At 51.7% G+C, this 23630-nt stretch overlaps 1 protein-coding gene across 1 annotated transcript in view; it reads right to left on the bottom strand.

Moving 5' to 3' along the window:
- The window catches only part of GLIS1 (GLIS family zinc finger 1), a 261914-nt gene that overhangs the window by 76694 nt on the left and 161590 nt on the right, over window positions 1-23630 (bottom strand). Inside the window, exons 2-3 of the mRNA XM_010847198.1 lie at window positions 22973-23150; window positions 13987-14869 (exon numbers count right to left, since the gene is read on the bottom strand). Of these exons, the coding sequence (XP_010845500.1) occupies window positions 13987-14781 (795 nt within the window). The 5' untranslated portion in view covers window positions 14782-14869; window positions 22973-23150. The remainder of the gene's footprint in view (window positions 1-13986; window positions 14870-22972; window positions 23151-23630) is intronic.

The raw sequence follows: 23630 nt of genomic DNA, 5'->3' as shown, positions 1-23630 counted from the left end.
GGAAACTGAGACCAGGACAAGAAAACAGTTTGCCTAACCAACATCATGGTGAATAAGGGATCACAAGTGAATTCCAAAAGCCTTGAAGGTACTGTCCAGCTCTTCTTGAGGAGTGGTTATGCCTTCTGCTTCCCTGGATCAGAATCCCAACCCCACAACTCTCACTGGCTGTGGGACCTCCCCACATTCTCTCTCCTGCCCTGTGCACACAGTCACGGCCACAGAGGCCTCCATCCTGACCCGGTTCTCTCTCCTGTCCCCAGGACTAGAGGCCCAGACAGCTAGCCCCGAACCCCTCCCTTCCTCTGACCCTCCACACACCTCTCCTAACCTGTGAGGTCACTGTCTCCCTACATAAGAAGCCAGGGAAGGGGGGCGCCCAAGGATGCCTTGGGCTTGTGATGCTGATTCTTGATACAGCAAACCCCATCCTTCAACCAGTGTAGGTTAAGTGGAAGGATCCAAGAAAAGTCCAGATTATGTGGGATTGCTCTTGGGGAGTCGAAGTCACTAATTAAGATGGCAGGCATTCTTTGGGCTGAGATCACTGAAAACTGAGAATGATCATTCATGCTCGATTACAGAAAAAAACTGATACAGAGGATATCCTGGAGCAGTGGTTGGCTGGGTGTTGGATTCCCAGCACTTAACATCTCTGAGCCTCAGTATCCTCATCCATAAAATGGGACAGTAATGCCAACATCAAAAAATTCACCGAGAAAACAAAGGGCTTAACCTGCTTTCTGGAGGACAGCACATTCCTTAAAAATGCCACTTTTCCTCCTTCTTCACACTTTAAAGTAGCTGCTTTGGGGTAGTTTAATCATTTCCTCTGTTGTATTCTTGGCTGTAATACTCCTTTTGTTGTCAATTAATGCAAACGTGTACTCTTGCTCCATCTTTGGCCCCGTGGTCATAAAAACAAGATCTGTGGAGACTGAATTAATGATAAACAGCTGCAGCAGCAGCAGCTAACTGCAGAGCTTCTACTCTGTGAAGGGCTTGATAGTAAATTTCTCTCCAAGCCCCAGAAACCATGCAGGAATGAGGACAAGAACTCTTCCTCTTTAGGCCTCAGTTTCCAAATCCACAGACAGGATTGAGTCAGATGGTTTCTAAGCCCCTGTCTGGCTCTGATACTCCATGAGGTGGATAACTTGGGGTACAGACTTCCCTTTATCCTGATATTGCAGATTAAGGAACGAAGGAAATCAGGGCAGGGATGGGGTGGGAGGAGGGAACTAACACGTGCTGAGCACCATCCACGCACCGGGTGCTGTGCTGGGCTCTCTGGGCACACTACCCATCCAGCCTAACCCAGAAATGCCCCTTTGACAGCGACCTATGCAATCCTCACCACGACCCTGTGAGTTTGTTGCAAAAACACTCATTCTACAGGACAAGGCTCCTGGCTCTCAGCCTAGGCCCTTCCCAGAATGCTCCATCAGTTCTGTCCCACTGAGTTACACCCTCTGCCTTTGCACTCAATCCCATTCATTCAGCAAATAGCTGTCCATCACCTATGGTTCGAGGCCTTGGAAACGCAACAGAGAACAAAACATAAAAAGATCTGGACTTTGTGGAGCTTACAATGAAGTGGAGGGAACAGGTCAGAGACAAACACATAATGTTGGATAGTATGAGGGGCAGAGAATGACTGAAGATATTACATTAGACTGGTCGTCAGGGAAGGTCTCCTGGAAGAGGTGACCTGGACTTCAATGAAAGCTTCCACGGGCCTGAGTGAAAGGGAGGCAGGGCTGGAACAAGAGAATCCCTGAGGGAGTGAAGAGCCACACAGAGCCGGAAGTGGTTATGAACTTGGCAGGTGTGAGGACCAGCTGGGAACCCCTGCGGCCGGAGCAGAGCACGTGGAAGCGACTGAGGTTGGACAGCTCATAGGGGCCACACCTACCCCTTTCTTGCCCTCCACTTCCTTCCTCTTCCTGAGGGCCTGGCCAGGAATGCTGAAAGGTAACTAGGCTCAAAGGATCTTAGCAATCCTGGACCCAAACCTTCCATCTTACTGATGACAAAACAGAGTCCCAGAGGGTCTGGTGGCTCCTCCAGAGCCACAAGACTGATGCAAAGCCGGGGAGGGAACCAAGCTCTGCACCCCAGGCCCACGCTATCTCACCCAGACTGGTGGAGCTGGGATCAGGAAACCTAAAGGCTTGGAACCGATCAAAGTCCTTGTCACACGTGTGAAAAAACAGTCCCAAGGCCAGGTGGTTAGTTACATGTGCATGAAGAAGATAAGGGGTTGGGGTGGGCAGAGGAGCTGCAGACTCGTGTTGGTGCCCACCTAGGTGGGCATTTGCACAAGCCAGTCTTCCTCTGGGACCAGCACCCACAGCAATCAACCATCATGCTTTTTTAATGCATGTAAGGAGCTGTGATATCTGAAACCCACCACTGGTTGCAGCCTCCCTGGAGCCTGCTGGGCAGGGCTGCCTGAACTGGATCCTGCCAGGAGGGAAAGTGATTCTGACCCATGTGGACTGCACAAGCTGCCAGCCATCTCCTCTGTGTGACCTCCAGTGGGCCATCTGCCACCATGAGGCTTGAGTCCTCCTCTGTCAAAAAGCGCTGCAGGGCCTCGGAAGAGCATCAGAGGAGAGGCCCCGGGGGGTTCTCCCTCAGTGCAAACACAACCCAACTGGCCTTCTCCAGAATCTTGGGAGGCAGTGGTGGTACAGACAGAGGCAACACAAAGCAACTTTCAACAAGGGGCCTGGCGCATAGTAGGTACTCAACAGACACTGCACTGGGAAGCAGGGAGTGGAGCTTTGGTTCCTTTGCTCTGTGATTTTCCATGAGCCAAACCCTCTCTACAGGCCTCAGTTTCCATATCAGCAAATAGCAAAAGTACGAACCAGCACACAGCAAGAAGCATTCAGACTTGTGGCCTCCACGAGGCCACCTCCTCCTGCCCTGGATGCCTGGGGAGAAGAAATGGGAGCAGGGAGTAGGACTGAAATCTTGGGAAAGTACTGGAGGCACAGCTGACTCTTCCTGGGGCCAAACTCCCTTGTCTTCCAACTGCTATCACGTTCATTGGCAACTAAACTTGGTCAGAAAGGACCCCAGAGGCCAAACTATCTCCTCAAACAAGGGGTTCATCATATTTTGTGATTCAATAGTGGTGCAGAAGGCAAGTGTGGGCAGTAGGAAGATGATGGAGCATGGAACCAGGGACAGGAGGTGGGTCCCAGATGTGACACCTGGCCAGGAAGCTTCCCCGCTGTGGATTTCAATGAGGCCATTATAACAGAAGGGTCCTGCCACTGCCCTAAGCATTCCTTGAGCACAGGAGCTATCTATCCAAACTTCACCCCAGGGCCTGGTCATGCCCTGGAAGCTGCAAATGTTCATTTTAGCTTGAAAAACCTATGTTTTCTGTCTCAGTCCAACAGAGAGGATGGTGGATGGTCCATCAGCTGAACACACACTGGTACTTGCTCTCCTCCATGACAGCAGAGACCACCATCTCTAAGAAATGCACAGCCCAGGACTCCCGTGATCTCATAGAGCTCTCTGCTCTATGTCCCCAACATGGCTGATTATCAAGGGAGGCTGGGGCAGTGGGGGTACGTGGAAGAGGCCAGAGCAGGGGGCCACCTCCCAGCCATTTGGAAACTGCCACTCGCAAGGCCGTAAGTCTCAGTGATGGGCTCTCATTTTATCATTACCCACGTCAGAAGAATGCATCTTGAGGAGGCAGTGCTGCACGAGTCAGCACGGTAATCACTTACAGACCCAGAGGCCCAAATCCTGGCAGTGGAGGAAGATTTATTGTGGGGATGGATGGAAAACAAAGAACAGTTGTGCAAACTTTACGGAGCCACATTATGGGAAATGCCTTTCCCATTTCCCACTGGTAAATGTGCTGGATGCTGTTTCCAAAGGAGGACTGAGCTCTGGTACCCAATCAGGTACAGACACTGTGCCCGGCTCGCTGAGCTGAGCTGAGCTGGGCTGGCCCATGGTGCCCAGGCCTTGACTGGCAGCCAGGCTCCACTCTCTGCTCTAGCGGACCCAGGGAAGAATGCTCCTTCCTGGGCCTCCCTGTCCTCATCTGCCTACTGCTGTTCCCCGTCAGATGCTCCCGCAACACAACCAACATTCTAAATGTCAACGCTGATTGTGTCACTCTCCTGCTCAGCACCCTCCCACCACTCAGGGTAGAGTCCAAGCTCTTCATACTGGACTTCAAGGTCCTTTAAGGGCCAACTTCAACTACCATTTCTGCTCCCAGCCCCCATGCACAGAATACCAGAGGCTACCTATGTTCCCCCCAAGGGTCAAGACCGTCACATCTTTTGTGTGGCTGCTCCCTTTCCGTGAAATGCCTTCCCTCATGATCTGCATCTGGGAAGCCCCTACTCTCCCTCCAAAGCCCAGCTCTCATGACCTCCTGGGGGATGACTTCTCCCTCCTCTGTGTCTCTGCAGCATTTGGTTAATGCACTCAGCACTGGACCATTCCTCATTCGATGCTGCACCCCCTGCTCCTAGCATCTAACCTGGCACCATAAACTGAAAGCCACTCAGTCATGTCTGACTCTTTGTGACCCCATGGACTACACAGTCCATGGCATTCTCCAGGCCAGAATACTGGAGTGGGTAGCCTTTCCCTTCTCCAGGGGATCTTCCCAACCCAAGGATTGAACCCAGGTCGTATGCATTGCAGGCGGATTCTTTACCAGCTGAGCCACAAGGGAAGCCCTGGTGCAGTAAGAGCATCAATAAAACTGTGTTGAGGAGCTAGCAGTGGTGTGGGGCAGCGGGGTGGCGGGGGGAGAGACAACACAGCTGAGCCTAAGGCACTCTCCCCACAGAGGAAAATAGGTAAGCTGAGTGTCCTGGGTCGTGGAGGTGACTGAGGCTACAGAAGGCTGGTGTGGCCCATCACTCACATAACAGATGAGATCCGTCACTGTAGCAGGCTAAGTGAGGCGCAGGAGGTCGGCTCAGATAACCCATCTGCCACCAGCGGAGACAGAGCCTATTAATGCTCAATCATGAAGTTTACCATTTCCAGGATGTCCCTCTTAGAAAACAAGTTCTGGACACTTTCTTCAAGTCACTGTTGATTTTATCTGACTTTCTCATGCCAATAAGAGAATCATTTCAATTCCACTTACATTAAATTCAAAAGCTTTTTCTCTTTTTATTATTTTAAATTCAATTCAGAGGGCTGTGTTTTTGTACTCTTAATTTTTTTCATATTCCATAAAGCAGTGCTGACTTCACAAAACTTGGCCAGTGTTCCTGTACCCTCCAGTCTGGTGCTCCCAGGAATTCTCATCTCTCTGAGAGCTCGGGTTTGATGACTCAAAAAAAAAATAACAAGCGCTCCTGTTCTCAAGCATGAAGCATGGAGTATTTTGCCAGGAGGCATGAGGTAAGTGCTCCATACACATGATCTCATTTAATTCTCACAACACTCTCCCTTTTACACAGACAGGAAACTGAGGCTCAGAGAGGCCACGTGACTTGTTTGAGGTCTCACTGTTGGTTAAGGGGCAGAGTGGGGATCTGAACCCCAAAAGTTATCCTCCGTGTTTAGTCATTGGTCCTCCCTGACTCACCAATTCCTGACTCAGACTTTAAATAAGATGGGGGGTGGGGAGTCAGGGATGGAGATGAGGTAGGGCTGGGGATGGGGGAGTGCATGGGAGTAGCAAGGGTGGGGACAGATGTGGAAGGGAGAGGGGTGGGCGTGGGGGGCTGTGCAGCAGAGGAGGAGGGGGCAGAAGAGCTGCACACAGAGGCCCAAAGGCCAGGCACTGCATCTGGGAAGCAGGTGGCTAGTGGGTTCTGTGCCTGTTGGAAAACCCAGCTGGAAGGGACAGGCCTATGAGGGTGACTGTGTACTCCGGGCCTGGCTGTGGGCAGGAGCACTGGACTGGGAGTTGGGGACTCAACTTGATACCCTCTGCAGCGCCCTCTGCAGTTTTCGAAGCACAAGCCTCCACCCCTCAGAGACTCTTCTGGGTGAGCATCATAAGCCCCATTTTATAGATGCATTAGTGGAGGCTCAGGAGTGAAGTGACCGGTCCAAGTTTGCACAGTCAGTAAGCAGCAGAGCGGGGATGAGCCTCCTTCCTCTCTTTTCCAGGCAAGTCTTTTCCATCTGTGGCGCCTCAGTTTCCCCCTCTAAACAGTGATGAGTGGGAGCCCTCAGGGCTCTGAGTTGTTCCCAAGGCTAAAATTTCCAGAAAGCCTCTCCTTACAAAGGCCCCTGAGTTTGAGTTTTATGAACTGGGGAAGAGAGGAAGGCATCCAGTGTAAGCCAAGATCTGTGGAGCTGGAACCTTGACTTCAAGAAGGGAAAGGGCAGGAGCATCTGCTGAGCCCCAAGAAACACAGAATGCTAGGCATTAATCCCATTTCACAGATCAGGAAACTGAGGCTCAGCATAGTCAAGTGAGCCATCCAAGGCCACATCCATGCCTGAGCTGAAAGTTACGACAGTCTCTGTTCCTCTGGGGACACTCAGGACTGCTTGACCGCTGTGCATTTTAGACCCTCCCTCTTTTCGTATCCTAATGCAAACCGCCCAGAGCAGTCAGATCACGTGCTGTGTGCTTACTGTGTGCCAGGCACCGCACAAGCATCTCATGTATAGTCCCTCATCGAAGCCTCAGAACAGTCATATTCTCTCCACTTTACAGGTAAGAAAACAGGCTCACAAGAGTCAAGTTAATTGCACACAATCACAGGCTGGCCAGGTTTAAAATTAAGGCTTTCCTACAGGGAAATTTCAAGCATCAGATAAGGGGTGGCTGTGACCATCTTTAAGGTCCCTCCAATCTTGCAACTTTATAGGAAACTGCTCTGGAGGACAGTGTCCAGGCAACTTCACACAGCTTCGGAGCACAGAGGTCAGATGACCACCCCAGCAAAGCCTTGGGAACAGGCTCAGCATCTCTGCCTCCAAGGCCAGGCCAGGTGCCAAACAGCATGTGGTCTCCAAGACATTCACACCAGGAGCACTGTTATAAATGGGGGAACACATGGTGGGAGAACAGGAGGCACAGAGAGGGGGAGCTGAGGAGAGGACACTGGACTGGGTTTTGCAGGATGGTTAGGAGTTTGCTGGGCTTCCTAGGTGGCACTAGTGGTAAAGAAACTGCCTGCCAATGCAGGAGACATAAGAGATATGAGTTAGATCCCTGGGTTGGGATGATCCCCTGAAGGAGGGCATGGCAACCCACTCCAGTATTCTTGCCTAGAGACTCCCAAGAACAGAGAAGCCTAGCGGGCTACAGTCCACAAGGTGGCAAAGAGTCGGACATGACTGAAGTAACTTAGTCACACACGCACAGGCTGGAAAAAGTACCCCATACGGAGGTATCAGCAAAAGCCAAGGCCCAGAGGACGGACCTCAGTAACGGTCCTTAACAAGCGCACAGTGCTAACTTAAGGACTGCATTTGCTCAGAAGGTTTTCCTACCCAGACCCTCTCGCTCCCCACCATCAGAACGAGGCAAGGCTCAGGCCCATTTCCAAAGTGGGTGGGTTTGGTGACCAGACCTGGCTGGACCAGCTTGGCCTCTATGGACTCATGTACAGCAGGCTCCTCCAGGGCAAAGGTTATTAAACCATGCTCAATTTTACAGTCTTTTAATCTCGCCAGAAAGCACAGCCTCCAGAAAGGGAGACTGTTTTCAGGTGACAATGATTTTTAACATGGTGAAATGGTCTTATTCTTCATCCCATGAGTGTTCTCTAATACAGAACAAAAGACCCATCACGTCGGCAGGGCAGGGACCTACAGGCTCTTAAGATGATGCGCCAGTGGCTTGGGAAAACTAGTTAAACACAGGTGCCTACCTGCTTCCCTGCTCCATCAGGGCTCCACGGGGCCAGGTTGACTCTGATTCTCTTCTGTAAACCCACTGCCCACGAGGGCCTGGCACATGGGAAGCACTCGGTATCAGCTTGCTGAGTGAGTTTCAGATCTGGATGTTTTCCCAACATGTGTAAACAGATGACAATTCTCTGCTTGGGAAATGGCTCGGGGTCATGGCTAGTGCACAGCCTCTGGAGTCAGGTTGAGACTTGGGTTCAAAATGACCCCATGATACACCTGAGACCTGAACTTGGGCATGAACTGGACTAGCCTTTCCCCATTTGTAAAATGGGGATAATTCCAGTCTCCAGGAATGTTCTGAGGGCTGAGACCACACATGTATGGAAGCCCTAAGTACTGAAAATTACCCAGTGAGTATTTCAATAATGTTCCTATCCTGTCTTGACCGACTCCGACAAGCAGCCAGGCTGAAAACTGCAGCTCCTGGCTCTTCTCCCACCCTCCCTCGTCCAGTAGTTAAGACCACAGGATTAAAGGGCAGAATTCTTTCCCTGGCGCTAGAAGTGTCGCATCACCTTCATCTCTAGACCCCTGACTCCTGGCACACAGGAGAGGTGTCCCTCCGGCAAAGCAAGTGCTTCAGGGGGTGAATTCTTCCTTCATTGGAAGGTCACTTTTCCAACTTTTGGTGACCAGTCGCACCAGGAAGCCCCCTGCCCACTGAAGTTGCCCCATCTGCTGTGCGATCCTGGATCCCCACTCTCTCAGGGCCTGTCTTCCCCATGCCCTCTTCCTACATGATGAGGATGGACTGGTAAAGCTGCCTGCTCAGTCATTTCAAACTCCTGGATAATTCCCTGGGATGAGCCGGAGATGCTGAGATGAGTCAGGGCTGTCAGCTGGCCAGGAATGTGGCCCCTCACTGAGCTGGTCTCAGGACATTGGGGGGCGGGGACAGATGCTCGGGACCCCACACGCTGTGATATGAGCAGCACTGAGGATTCTACTCTGCTGAAGGGAGAGTCTGGGCAAAGGTGGCAGCCTATGGAATGGTCCAGGCAGCTGCACCAGGTGATACAGAGCAGATACATTGAGTCTTCGAACTGACATTACCTTAGCTAGGGCAAGGTAATCCATAGCTGGACATAGCTTGTCTCAGAATAAGCTAGGTCTCTCCTTCCTCAGGACTTCCTATGAGATATGATCCCAGACCCCCAGTCAAGCCTCTGTCTCATGTATATCCCTGGTCCCAGTCCGACAACATTTAGGACCGTCTGGAGAGGGCAAGGGACCAATGGTCAGTGCAGCTGCAGCTGCCAGAGGAACCCAGGCAGGATGTAAGTCCAGACCTGAGGCTTCAGCCGTGCATCAGGACTGGGAGAGCAGGGACCAGCACCTCCTCCCTGTGGCCCTGCCCCGGCTCCCCGTTCTAACTCCAGTCACCCTGAATAGCCATCTGGCACGGAGCAGAGGCCGTGCGTCCCTGGCAGACACCTGCCCACAAGGCCATCAGCACGTGTGACACTCCTGCCCACCCCACAACAGTGGAGGCTGCAGTGTTCAGCCAACCTCCAGGCCGGGCTCCACTCCTGCCTGGCTCTTTTGAGTCTCAGGTTCCTCATTGGTAAAATAGCCATCAACGACCCCGTCCTAATTCCTAGGGCTACTGTATGAATCTCTTCAGATGATCAGTGTGAAGAGTATGCCCGAGGAAGCTAAGAATTAACTAAGCACTTCCCTGGAGAAGGCAATGGCACCCCACTCCAGTACTCTTGCCTGGAGAATCCCAGGGACGAGGAGCCTGGTAGGCTGCCATCTATGGGGTTGCACAGAGTCGGACACGACTGAAGCGACTTAGCAGCAGCAGCAGCAAGCACTTCCCTATGTTATCTCTTTCAATCCTAATAGCAACAGCCCTAAAAGGTAGGTAATATTATCACTCCATTTTACAACTGAGTACGATTCAGAGACTGGAGGGCTTCCCAGGTGGCACTGGTAGTTAAAAACCTGCCTGCCGGTGCAGCAGACAGAGGTCCAATCCCTGCACTGGGAAGATCCCCTGGAGGAAGGCATGGCACCCCACTCTAGTACTCTTGCCTGGAAAATTCCATGGACAGAGGACCCTGGAAGGCTGCAGACCCATGGGGCCACAAAAAGTCAGACACGACTGAGCGACCAAGGACGAGGAGGACAATTCAGAGAGGTTAAGTCACCTGCCTGAGGTCACACAGCCGGTAAGCGGCAGGGCCCCAGGTCAGTGTGACTCTAGATTTGTGCTTTCACCTGCCTTTCACACCGTCCATGCCGTGCTCACAGCTTTGGTCAAGCTCTTCACAAAAGTCAGGAATTGTCATCAAAACCTAAGGTTATGAGAGATTCTCCTCCTTCACTTCTGCCTGTCTTTTTCTCAACGTGGAAAAAAGCAAACTCATAGTCTGCTAATTTCTGCAGTCTCAGACAATCAGAATTCCAACTGTCTGGGAGAGCCAATCTAAGAAAGCAAGAAATTAATCTTTTCAAAGTTAACGTCTCGGAGGCGTCGCGTCAGTATTTGGGTTGGACGTAACCTTGCTATCGTAACGCAGATGAAACCCCAAATTTAATAAGGCTAAGACACTCCGACAACATAAGAAACATAACAGGATATTGCAAAGAGATTAGGGCGCTTCCTCTGGACAGCGCGGATGGGCCGCGGAGAGGGCAGGGGGAGGGGGGGGTGCGCCCGTGGAAGGAGGGTGCACAGCGAGGCGAGTCCTGGTCCCTGGCCGGGCCTGAGGACGAACGGCCTAGGCAGAGGGCTCCTCCAGGCCCACCTGGTGTGGGAGCAGAGGCTCCGCAGGATAAATGTGAACCAGCTGCAAGGACGAGCACGGGAGTGTTACAGTTGGACTGGGCGGGGAAGGCTTACCTCATGAAAGAACTGTGCAAACGGCTGCTGGAAAGATAATAAAAGGATTAACTGCTATTTTAGTGGGCCATTTACTCTTCAATCAAAGTGTCTCATCTATTTCCTGTTCTCTGGAGGCTCTGCGTCCAAAATTCCTTTGTCTATTACAGCACATGGTAGCAGAGGCCTGTCATGAGAAATTAATAATTTTACAGGGAAGGGAGATTTTATTTATCTGGGTGCGGACTAGCGCCCGCCCCTTCCCCTGGGTTACCTACTGCACCGGTCTCTCTGGAAGAGGCAGCACGCCCACAGCACACACAGTAGACCTCAGAGATTCTGCTACCATCTTCAGAGGATGGCACCCGGCAGGGCTGGCCCCAGGACCCCAGAGAACAATCAGTTTAACAGGGGAAGATGCACACAAACAGGAGCATCACAGTTTAGAAAGATGAGAGTTCAACTTCCACTCCCAAGGTTACTAGCTGTGTAACCTTGAAAGTGAAGTGAAAGTCACAGTGGTGTCCAACTCTTTGACTCCATGCACTGCAGTCCATGGAATTCTCCAGGCCTGAATACTGGAGTGGGTTCAGTTCGGTTCAGTCGCTCAGTCATGTCCGACTCTTTGCGACCCCATGAATTGCAGCACGCCAGGCCTCCCTGTCCATCACCAACTCCCGGAGTTCACTCAAACTCATGTCCATCGAGTGGGTGATGCCATCCAGCCATCTCATCCTCTGTCATCCCCTTCTCCTCCTGCCCCTAATCCCTCCCAGCATCAGAGTCTTTTCCAATGCGCAGGAGGGCCAAGAGGAGCTACTCCACGTTCAAGGTCAGGAGGGGCAGCCGTGAGGAGATACCCCTCGTCCAAGGTAAGGAGCAGCGGCTGCACTTTGCTGGAGCAGCCGTAAAGAGATACCCCACATCCAAGGTAAGAGAAACCCAAGTAAGATGGTAGGTGTTGCGAAAGGGCATCAGAGGGCAGACTGGAGTGGGTAGCCTTTCCCTTCTCCAGGGGATCTTCCCAACCCAGGGATCGAACCCAGGTCTCCCTCATTGTAGGTGGATTCTTTACCAGCGGAGCCAGAAGGGGGCAAGTTATCTTCATCATTGTTATTAGTATTACTAGCAAGATTATTAGCCTCTATTATTGTTGTCATTATGGTTTGTCTCTAACTGTGGGACCTGGGGCAAATTATACAATCTCTCTGAGCCTCAGTTGCCTCATGTTTAAAATGGGGAAAAATAGTATCTGCCCCATAATGTTGTTGTGAGGACCACAGGGAGCATGAGACCACAGGCTTAGAATAGCCCCTGCACACAGTCAGCACTCAGGGGCTGGGCTTGCAGGTCTTACTACCATAATCCTAAACCCCTAAGAGGTAAGATGAAGTGTTCTCACAGCAGCAGGTGGAAGGCCCGCTGGGCCCTACTGAACTTCCACTTCTTCATCTGCAAAAGCCCTTGGCAACCCCAGGTAAATATAGACATGGCTTGAACATCACCTGCCCCATGAAGCCCATTTAGGTTTCTCCTCCCTGGGTGGATACAGACTCCATCTCAGAGTCTGTGAGTGACTCCTGTCACTCACCTCCCTCCCATCAACTCTACATGGGAGCCCAAGAAAAGCTCCATGCCAGGGTTCAGGTCAGGCTGCCTCCACAAGGGCCTTGCAGGTACCAGTGAGGTCACCCCCAGACAGAAGATGTGAAGGAGAACTGCAGCTCAGTGGCTGTCAACTTCAGGATCTCCGAGAGAGACGGGGACTGTGTGCGGCCCAGGACCCCGCCTTGTGATGCCCTCTGGACAACTCCTTCCAGACAGGGGCATGCCCTCTTACAAGTCACGTGTCACAACACCCCAGATGAACAGGGGCATCACCAGGAATCAGCCTGGCCACCAGCTCTCCCTCCAGCACACTCTCAGCCCAAAGACACACAATACAGTCCACTTCTCAGCCTGCTCATTCCAGCCACTCCCCATGACCCCAGCATGCCAACCACCCCACATTATTTGGCAGAGGCTGTCCCCTGCCCCTCACTTGTCTACAGAGTGAATTCTTTCTCATCCTCAAGACATAGCCTCCTTGAAGTTATATAAGCTGGTCCAGTGGGTGCCCAGGTCACAAGCAAATGGGCCCCAAGGGCCAACAGCTGGTCCCAGGAAGATGGACTTTATGCTGCTGGTTGCCGATGCTTCTCGCCCCCTCCCTGGCCCTGCAGTGCTGCCCAGCACTTTGAGCAAGAACAGAGAGAGGTCCACCTCTCCCCCAGCTGCACCCCTTCCCAGACTGAGTTCTCCATGAGGCAGGCGAGGGCCCAGAGACAGTGAGTGCATACGAGTGTTGGAAGAACTCAACTTTGGCTATGACACTGGCCCTACAGACCAGGCACACGGCTTCCTTCCTCTGCCTTTCCCAAGCCCCAGCAGTTGGGAAGACAGAGCTGGGACTTGGTACCTCCATCGGCCCTTCCACTCCCAGGCAGGCACCTGTCCTGATGAGCTGGCGGGACCTTGGGGGTGGCTTGGCTAAAGATATCAGAGACTAAGACAACATTCCTGATACAGATTTCCACCACAGTGAGAGCAGCACGTGAAAATGACCAGTCAGAAGGGCTGGAGGCCTCAATGCCTACAGTTAATGTGTGTGTGTGTGCGTGCACGCATGTATGTGTGTGTGTGAGTGTGCACATGTGTGTGTGCAAGCATAGGCATGTCCCTGGAAACCTTAGTCTCCACCTCAGCCAGAACGCTGCAGGTGCTATCCAGGGCCTTATCTGCTAACCAAAGGTCTCACCCCAAAGCCTGCCCTGGGCACCCACAGCTCTCAAGCCTGATGCCTGTAGGGACCCAGTGCTCTGTGGACAAAATCAAGCCTGTGACCCCTAGTGAAGAGCCAGAGCCAGGGGCGAGCACATTCCCCATGACTCACCTGGTCATCAGCAGACGGGACACGAGCATTTGTGTGTAAGAAAGGCCGGCTGAGCTGCTCTGACCCCAGATCACAGGTGTCACCACCTGAACAGCGTGTGTGACACCAGACCGTAGACAGTAGAGAAGAGGGTACCTGGCAAGTTCGAGGGGCCCTCCACCAAGGTCCCCAGTGAATGGGGCACTGACCATTGTGACTGGTGGCCACATCCATAGTACTGGTCCTTCCCTCTTCAAGCAAGGGGACCCTGGCCAGACGCCAGGGGAGGCCCCCAGGCAGAGCTCTGCCAGGGCAGTGAGCTAAGTGCAGCACTGTGGGGGCAAACCCGGAGGCCGTGGGAACTCACCATGCATTTGTTGGGCTTCTCACCCGAGTGCACCCTCATGTGGATGAGCAGCTTGTAGCGGGCGTTGAAGGGCTTGTAGCGACGCACGCAGCCTGCCCAGAAGCAGGTGAAGTCTTCGCCCTTGCGCTGGTCTATGTGGCTCTTCTCGATGTGCCGCACCAGCTCCTCCTGCTGCTCGTAGGCTGCACAGCAGTCCACCCAACGGCACGCCTGCCGCCCAGCCAACCCCCTGCCCGCCAGGCCCAGCCCCAGACCCCCAAGGCCCGGGCCAGGCGGCAGCTGAGACAGGGGGTAGGGGGGCGGCAGGCCCTGCTGGTGAGGTCCGAAGAGCTCTGAGAACTCGTCCGCGGGCTCCTGCTTCAGGAAGCCGGCCTTCCGGCACGCTTCAAGCCGCAAAGTGCCCTCGTGGCTCTCGGTGGACGCAGAGCTGGGCCGGGCCCGCTTGGGAGGGCCCCCCGTGTCTCCCGGCATAGGGGGGCTCCGGAGTCCGTTGACACAGGTAACCAGGGCTGTCTGGGAGGAGCGGATGATGGAAGTGATGTCGGAGGCGGCGCAGGGTGAGACAGAGACCGAGGAGGTGGGGGGCAGCCCCAAGAGGCAGCAGCGCTTCAGGCCCCCCTCCGGGAGGTGGGCCTCAGGTGGGGGTCCCAGGCCCGAGCTGGGTTCACTGCCCAGAAGGTAGCAGGAAGGTGCGGGGTTGGCAAGGCCTCGGCCCAGGAGGTCCAGGTCTGTGTGCAGGCCTGTGGCCGGCGGGGCCCGGCAGTGGGCGGATGGGGGTGCGCGAGCTTCCGTCATGGCCCGGTAGTCAGGCAGGGATTCCTGCTTGATGTGCTGTGTGGCTGGGAGGCCACCATTCACATAGGTGGCCTGGGGCCTGGGGGACCTGGAAGACAGTGCAGAGGGGTCATGAGAGGGTGGGCACTCCACAGTGGGGAGGGCTGGGCGGGGGACAGCGGGAGCCTGAGGGCGGAGGGAGTGGAGAAGCCCAGAGCAGGGGAGGAAGGCTGACACTGGCAGCAGAGAGATGAGGCCTGGTGGTCCAGTGAGCAGGAAAGAGCATGGAGCAAGAAGGGGAGAGAGAAAAAGCGGAGGGGGCTGGGGAGATGTTCAAGAGAGGCAGGAGGTCTGAAAACATGACTGTGTGGGGGAAGATGCCAGTAAGGCGCACGTTTTGTCCTTTTATTATATCCAGACCACCCTCTCCAGACCAAGCACCATCTGTCCTGCCTCTGAGGCCTCCCTGGGTCTGCCCTGTCCCCCTGCCTGTGACCTTCTAGTGAGTTCTGGAGGAAGAAGGCTGAGAATGGTTCACGGAGAGACACCAGGTCCAGTCTGTTTTAAATTCTGCTTACTTGTCCCTTAAATATCTCTTAATTCTTGTAATCATTCTTAACTTCTAAAAATGTGATGTTTTGCCCCAAGCAATCTGTTTTTTTCCACTGTGAACATCAGTGGGTAGGGGTTTGAATCACAGTCACAGTGAGGAGTCATCCCAGGAAAAACCGAAGAAAACTTTCTTCGGGGCGAATGTTCCAGAATGTCAAGCCAGTGAGTGCACGAAATGCCACTCTGGGGAGAAGCCATGGGAAGGCAGGCCACGTGGGACAGTGGGAAAATCTAGGTTAACTTCTCTTAACCCTCAGGTCTCTATCTCTTTAAAAAATATATATATAGATATTTATTTATTTATTTGGCAGCACTGAGTCTTAATAGCAGCACGCAGGATCTTCTGTCTTCATGGCGGCACGCAGGATCTAATTTCCTGACCAGGGATCGAACCTGGGTCTCCTGCATTTTGGGAGCATGGAGTCTTAGCCACAGGACCACTAGGGAACACCCAACCCTCAGGTCTCAGGTTGAGACCTGGGGCCAGGCTCAGCCACACCTCGCTGTGCAGACCTTGGCAAGATGCTCTGGACCTCTCCCTGCACCCTGACGTTGAATGGCTCTCCTGAGGGTGAGGATGATGATGGGCAGGGCCCGGCTGGTCAAGACGCTGCCATCATCACACAGGTAGTACACACCTTCCTAGAGAGGGCCTCTCCCAAATGCAGGACAAGCCCATGCAGAAAGAGGTGTCAGGGCCTGCCGGTCATCAGATAATTCTGAGAGGGGGAGACCCCAGCAAAGTGACACTGGACTCAGGGCCAGAGAAGCCCCAGCAGCTGGCTGGGCAGATTAAGAGGCCTACTGACGTGCCCAAAGCCTGACCCCACACGCCCTTGTACCTTTCCCCAGCCAAGCCTCAGTTTCCTCACCTGTGAGATGAGGACTAACCCTCCCTACCTTGGAGGGTGGCTGCCAGGATCAAGGGAGGAGACAGGTGCTGTGACAGCCCTCTGGGAGGGCAGCATGGTGAGGGGTACCACCAGCGCTGCCATTATTACTGCCATCTTCCTGGGGCTCCTTTGGAGCCCGGGGTGGTGGGGTCATCACCTGTCCGTCTGCTTCCCAACATGGCCCGGCAGCCCATCCCCTCCCTCTTGGGGTCCCTGGAGCTCTGGCATCCTCAGCTCCAGCCTTGAGGTGGAGGAGCAGAGACAGGACAGGAGAGAAGGAAAGTCAGAGCCTGGAGCCCTCAGAGACCACTGGCTCCAACACCACTGCTACCAAGAGCGCGGAGCGCTCACAGAAGCCACAAGCAGCAAACCAGAGACAGGCATGGACCGGAGCCCAGGCTCCCCGTCCCTCCCAGGGTGTAGCCTTTGCATGTGCAGAACCCAACCTGAAGTGCTCCCTGGATGGGAGGCTGGGGAAGGGGCGCTTCTGTTCGGTTCTCAATTACACTTGAACAAGTCTCTGCCTCACTCACCAGAGGCCTCTCTTCCCTCTCAGGAACTCTGCTGTCCAGAGCATGGTCACCAAGTGGAATCAGAGGGAGCAAACACATACCCCCAATCTACAGGGCTAGGGACTCTGGGCTCACTATTGCCAGCAGAAAGCTCTGAGCAGCTTAAAGATCTTATCTGAAGTTATGACTTTGTGGAGCTTAAAAAAAATAGTGCTCTTTGCATGGTCATGATCCTGGGTCTGGCGGAGGTGGGCATGGGTGGGGAAGGGCAGCCAGATGAGCATCTGTTTGGAGCAATCGCTTTAAAAACAGACTGTGTGTAAAATAGATGCCAGTGGGAATTTGCTGTGTGATGCAGGGAGCCCAACCTGGTGCTCTGTGACAGCCTAGAAGGGTGGGATGGGGTGGGAGGTGGAAGAGAGGTTCAAGAGGGAGTGGACAAATGTATGCCTATGGCTGATTCATGTTGATGTATGGCAGAAACCAACACAGCTTTGTAAAACAACTACCCTCCAATTAAAAATAAGTAAATTTAAAAATAACAAAGCCAGGTTAAAGCAACCAACACTAGGAGAAGAGAAGAGCTGTGTTGTTCTGTGACTGAGTTACCCGAATTTGTTGTTCAGTCGCTAAGTCATGCCTGAATCTTTTGTGACCCCATGGACTATGGCCCACCAGGCTCCTCTGTCCATGGGATTCTCCAGGCAAGAATAGTGGAGTGGCTTGCCATGCCCTCCTCCAGGGGATCGTCCCAACCCAGGGATTGAACCCACATCTCCTGTACTGCAGGTAGATTCTTTACCACTGAGCAACTAGGGAAGCGAGTTACCTGAATAATCAACAGCAAAACCTTGAATGGCATCAGGCAGGGAAGGGTCAGCTCAGGCCCCAGGGTCTCCTGGCTCTGAATGCCAGCTAAGGCAGCCCCTCTCCTTGCCCTCGTTGTCCCTATGAGGCTAGGCAGTGGTTCTGACCCTGCTCTGCTGCTGAGCCCTGTCACCCCAGGCAATTCCCATCGCAATCTCTAGAAACTGTGAGCACAGGGCCCTAGAAAGAAGGAACAACTCCAGCCGCTTTCCCAGGGGCCATCTCATGAATCCCAACGATACAACGATGCACGTATCTGCTGAAGGCATGGCCAAATTCTTCAAGGGAGACACTACCATCTATTTGACTTAGGAATGAAGCAATGTGCCCAGCCCTCAGAGGCAGGCAGTGAGAGCAGGAATTTGAATCTGATCTGTTTGAATCAGAGGGAGTAGCATGAACAGAGAGACCCCAAGACACAAGGCAATCCAGTGGGAGGGAGAAGGCACAGGATCCAACTGGGTGTGGGATGGGGGCTGGGGGCTCTTTTTCTTCAGGAAAATGAGGAAGTTTGGAAGAGCCAGAACAGCAGCAGAAGCGGTGGCGACTCAGACTGATGCTGGTATAGGGTCCTGGGTACAGACTCTGCTGTGCTCTGACAAATGACATCCAAAATAACAAATGATGTTTCTGATCATCTCTACAAAAAAAAAAAAAAATTTTTCTACTTCCTAAGCTTTGACTAGCATAGCTTCCTCCATAAGATAGAAGGAATTTCACTGAGCAAACTAGATGCTGCCAGGGGAGCCTCAGTGAACAATCAAGCAGATAAATGCATTTGACTGTCGCCAAACAATGCACAGATCAAAGTCTAAAAGATGCTTGCTTACTCCTCGTCATGTACTTAAATGCATCCCTTTAAAATTCATAATTTGAAGTCCTAACCCCCAGTGAGACTGGATTTGGAGGTAGGGCCTTCAGGGAGATAATTAAGGTTAAATGTGGAAATAGGGCAAGGCCCTGATCCAATAGGACTGGAGTCCTTCTAAGAATAAGACAAGACACCAGAGGTGCACACACCAAGAAAAGACCCCCTGAGGACACAAGGGAGTAAAAAGGTGGCCATCTGCGAGCCCAGGAGAGAGGCCTCAGCAGAGACCAAACCTGCAGACACCTTGATCCTGGACCTCCAGAACTGAGGAAATAAATGTCTGTTCTTTGAGCCACCCAATCTGAAGGGCTTTGTTATGGCAGCCCGAGCAGATTAACTGTTGTTGTTGTTCCGTTCATGTTCAACCCTTTGTAACCCCATGACCTGCAGCACACCAGGCTTCGCTATCCCTCACCATCCCCCAGAGTTTGCTCAAACACATGTCCATTGAGTCAGCGATGCCATCCAACCATTTCATCCTGTTGCCTGTGTCTCCTCTTGCCTTCAACCTTTGCCAGCATCAAGGTCTTTTCCAATGAGTCAGCTCTTCTCATTGGGTGGGAAATACTGGAGCTTCAGCTTCAGCATCAGTCCTTCCAATGAATATTCAGGACTGATTTCCTTTAGAATTGACTGATTTGATTCCCTTGCAGTCCAATGGACTCTCATGAGTCTTCACCAGAACCACAGTTCAAAAGCATCGGTTCTTCAGCGCTCAGCCATCTTTATGGTCCAACTCTCACATCTGTACCTAACTACTGGAAAAACCATAGCTTTGACAATATGGACCTTTGTGAGCAAAGTGATGTCTCTGCTTTTTAATACGCTGTCTAGGTTTATCATAGCTTTCCTTCCAAGGAGCAAGTGTCTTCTAATTTCATGGCTGCAGTCACTGTCTGCAGTGATTTTGAAACCCAAGAAAATAAAATCTGTCACTACTTCCACTTTTTCCCATCTATTTGCCATGAAGTGATAGGACTCGATGCCATGACCTTAGTTTTATGAATGTTGAGCTTTAAATCAGCTTTTCCACTCTCTGTCACTTTCATCAAGAGGCTCTTTAGTTCCTCTTCACTTTCTGACATTTGGGTACTGTCATCTGCATATCTGAGGTTGTTGATATTTCTCACAGTAATCTTGATTCCAGTTTGTGCTTAAACAAGCAGGATGACAATACACAGCCTTGCTGTACTTCTTTCTCAACTTTGAACTAGTCTGTTGTTCTATGTCCAATTCTAACTGTTGCTTCTTGACCTGTATACAGGTTTCTCAGGAGACAGGTAAGGCTTTATGGTATTCCCTTCTCTAAGAATTTTCCACAGTTTGTTGTGATCCACACAGTTAAAGGCTTTCGCATAGTCAACAAAACAGAAGTGGATGTTTTTCTAGAATTCCCTTGTTTCCTCTATGATCCAACAAATGTTGGCAATTTGATCTCTGGTTCTTGTGCCTTTTCTAAACCCAGCTTGTACATCTGGAATTTCTCGGTTCATGTACTGCTAAAGCCTAGCTTGAAGGATTTTGAGCATTATCTTGCTAGCATGTGAAATGAATGCAACTGTGTGGTAGTTCAAACGTTCTTGGGCATTGCCTTTCTTTGGGGTTGGAATGAGAACTGACCTTTGCTTTATCCTGTGACCACTGCTGAGTTTTCCAAATTTGCTGGCATATTGACTGAAGCACTTTAACAGGATCATCCCTTAGAGTTTTAAATAACTCAACTGGAATTTCATCACCTCCACTAGCTTTGTTCGTAGTAATGCTTCCTAAGGCCTACTTGACTTCACACTCCAGGATGTCTGGCTATAGGTGAGTGACCACGTCATCGTGGTTATCTGGGTCATTAAGACCTTTTTTTGTACAGTTTTTCTGTGTATTCTTGCCACCTCTTCTTAACCTCTTCTACTTCTATTACATCCTTACTGTTTCTGTCCTTTTCTTGTGCCCATCTTTGCATGAAATGTTTCCTTGGTATCTCCAATTTTCTTGAAGAGCTCTCTAGTCTTACCCATTCTATTGTTTTCTTCTGTTTCTTTGCATTGTTCAGTTAAGAAGGCTTTCTTATCTCTCCCTGCTATTCTCTGGACTCTGTATTTAGTTGAATATTGAATATATCTTTCTTTTTCTCCCTTGCCTTTACTTCTCTTCTTTTCTCAGCTATTTGTAAAGCCTCTCAAACAACCACTCTGCCCTCTTGCTTTTCTTTTTCTTTGGGATGGTTCTGGCCACTGCCTCCTGTGCAATGTTATAGACCTCCGTCCATAGTTCTTCCGGCACCCTGTCTACCAGACTAATCCTTCAAATCTATCCATCATCTCCACTGTATAATCATAAGGGATATGATTTAGGTCATACCTGAGTAGTACAGTGTTTTCCCTACTTTCTTTTATTTAAGCCTGCATTTTGTGATAAGGAGCTCATGATCCGAGCCACAGTCAGTTCCAGGTCTTGTGCAGACTGTATAGAGCTTCTCCATCTTCAGCTGCAAAGAATATAATCAGTCTAATTTCAGTGTTCACCATCTGGTGATGTCCACGTGCAGAGCTCTCTCACGTGTTGTTGGAAGAAAGTGTTTGCTATGACCAGTGTGTTCTCTTGACAAAACTCTGTTAGCCTTTGCCTGTGTTGTTTTTTATTCCAAGGTCAAACTTGCCTGTTACCACAAGCATCTCTTGACTTCCTACTTTTGCATTCTAATACCCTACAATGAAAAGGTTATCTTTTCTTGGTGTCAGTTCTAGAAGGTCTTGTAGGTCTTCACAGGGCCAGTCAACTTCAGCTTTTTCGGCATTAGTGATTGGGGCATGGACTTGTATTACTGTGATGTCGAATGGTTTGCCTTGGAAACAAAACAAGATCATTCTGTCATTTTTGAGATTGCACCCAAGTACTGCATTTTGGACTCTTTTGTTGTCTAGGAGGGGTACTCCACTTCTTCTAAGGAATTCTTACCCACAGTAGTAGATGTAATGGTCATCTGAATTAAATTTGTCCATTGTCATCCATTTTAGTTCACTGAATCCCAAGATACCAGTGTTCACTCCTGCCACCTCCTGCTTGGCTCCGTTCAGTTTACCGTGATTCATGGATGTAACATTCCAGTTTCCTGCACAGTATTGTTCTTACAGCATCAGACTTCACTTTCACTACTAGACACATCCCCCGCTGAGCAGCATTTCCACTGTGGCCCAGCCGCTTCATTCTTTCTGGAGCTATCATTAATTGCCCTCCACTCTTCCCCAGTAGCATGTTGGAGAACTTGTGACCTGAGGTGGGTGGGGGTGGCTCATCTTCTCATGTCGTATCTTTTGCCTTTTCATACTGTTCATGGGGTTCTCGCAGCAAGAATACTGGAGTGGTTTGCCATTCCCTCCTCCAGTGGATCACGCTGTGTCAGAACTCTTCACTATTACCCATCCATCTTGAGTGGCTCTGCACACATGGTCCATAGCCTCACTGAGTTACACAAGCAGATTAATACATTCATGTAAATTAGAAGTCTCACTGATATCAAAGAAAGCCACAGAGAGCCTATAGTCTCAAAGAAAATAGTTCCATGTGGGAAAAATAAGCCCCCTGCTAACTAGGACTCTCTCCCATCATGGAGCTCTCACTGAAGAGTAAACTCTGTTGGGGAGACCTTTACTTCCTTCACCAAGGCACCCCCACCCCCAGCATGAACCATGATGCCTGGGACAGAACTGGGGCTTGATAAATGATTGGTGAAGGAACCAGCTATAAACAGGCAAGTGGGCCAGTTTTAGACTTTCTGATCAGTGAGACAGGCCCCAGGAGAGCAGCCCCAGGCAGTGGATGAGGGCCATGGGGCTGAGTGGGTGGGTGCAGAGGCCTGTCTGGGGTTAGTCTCTGCCTGTCAGCAAACTAGAGGGCATAGCAACGCGGTTGGGACCCTTGGAGAAGTCTCAGGAGGCAGAGTTCAGTCCAATATGCAATCTGATGGAATATCTGTTCAGAGGTGCACATCACTGGGAACGTGCCAGCACTGAATGATGGTTACCTGGCAGAGTTCTATGGGGCAGTGGCTTCCTGGGGCAGGAGACGTCTAGATGGAGGAACTCCTCTCCGCTCTAGGAACAGTCCAGGGTTGGACACTACAGTGTGCATGAACCCTGAGCTGGGGTTTCCCTGCCCAACTTCTCTATCATCCTCTGAATCTTATTCTTCTGAAATGGTTAACAGTCAGCTCAGCTTCTGCAATGGGGAAAACCACCTCAGTAAGAGCATTCCTGCGTCTCATGAGGCGGTGCAGTGGCGAGGTGTGGAGCCTGGACCAGGCAGCTGTCCACATGCCTCACGGGCTCCAGCTGGTCTCCAGCCCTCCCATGCCTCAGTTTCCCTGTGTGTCCATGAGCCAGGTAAGACCTAGGAAACCCTAGGGACCTAGGCCTAGGGACCGTCTACAGAAGGCAGCTGATGCGTGGGGCTGGAGCACGTACCTGCTGGGGTGGGGGAAATGCAGCAGCCTCTCGCAGGCAAGGGGGTGGCCCCGGGGTGGCGGGCTTCCTGCAGGGAGGAACAGGCCCTGGCGGCAGGTGGGGCCAGGGCCCTCGGCAAGGTCCAGATCCAGCAGACTCTTCTCCGAGCCTGGAGTGCAGTGGCCGTAGCTCCCATTCACTATGCAGAGAGAGACAGAAGCAGACAAAGTGAGTGGGGACAGCCTGTAGAAGGTGCGGGTACAGGGCAGTCACTGGGGTTCCCGTGGCACAGAGCCCCTTGAGCAATACGACCCGAACCTCTGCTGTACCAGGCACTGGGGACCCCTGTTGATTCCCATAATCACCAGCAGGGTCTGTAATAAAATCCCCAGTTCTCAGATGCAGATGCTGAGCTCCAGTGGGTAACTGTTTATCTTCATACAAACACAGAACACTTACAACATACGAGACACGATTCCGGGTGCGGGAAACATGGTGGGCTAGACACACACTCCTGCCTCTTGGAGTTGACAATCTAAGATCCTGGCACTTATCTGACAACATGCATGGCCACAGCGGGAGCTGGGTGCCCAACGGGTGAGTGTCACTGACACTTGTAGGTCAAAGAGGAGGTGCTCACTAAGCAGCATGTGTTCTTGTTATCACCAAAGCTCAACGC

Source organism: Bison bison, unplaced genomic scaffold (genome assembly GCF_000754665.1).
Source record: "Bison bison bison isolate TAMUID 2011002044 unplaced genomic scaffold, Bison_UMD1.0 scf7180017864244, whole genome shotgun sequence".
NCBI lineage: Eukaryota > Metazoa > Chordata > Mammalia > Artiodactyla > Bovidae > Bison > Bison bison.
Note: the sequence above shows the minus strand (reverse complement) of the source record. Positions and strands in the feature narration are given on the sequence as shown.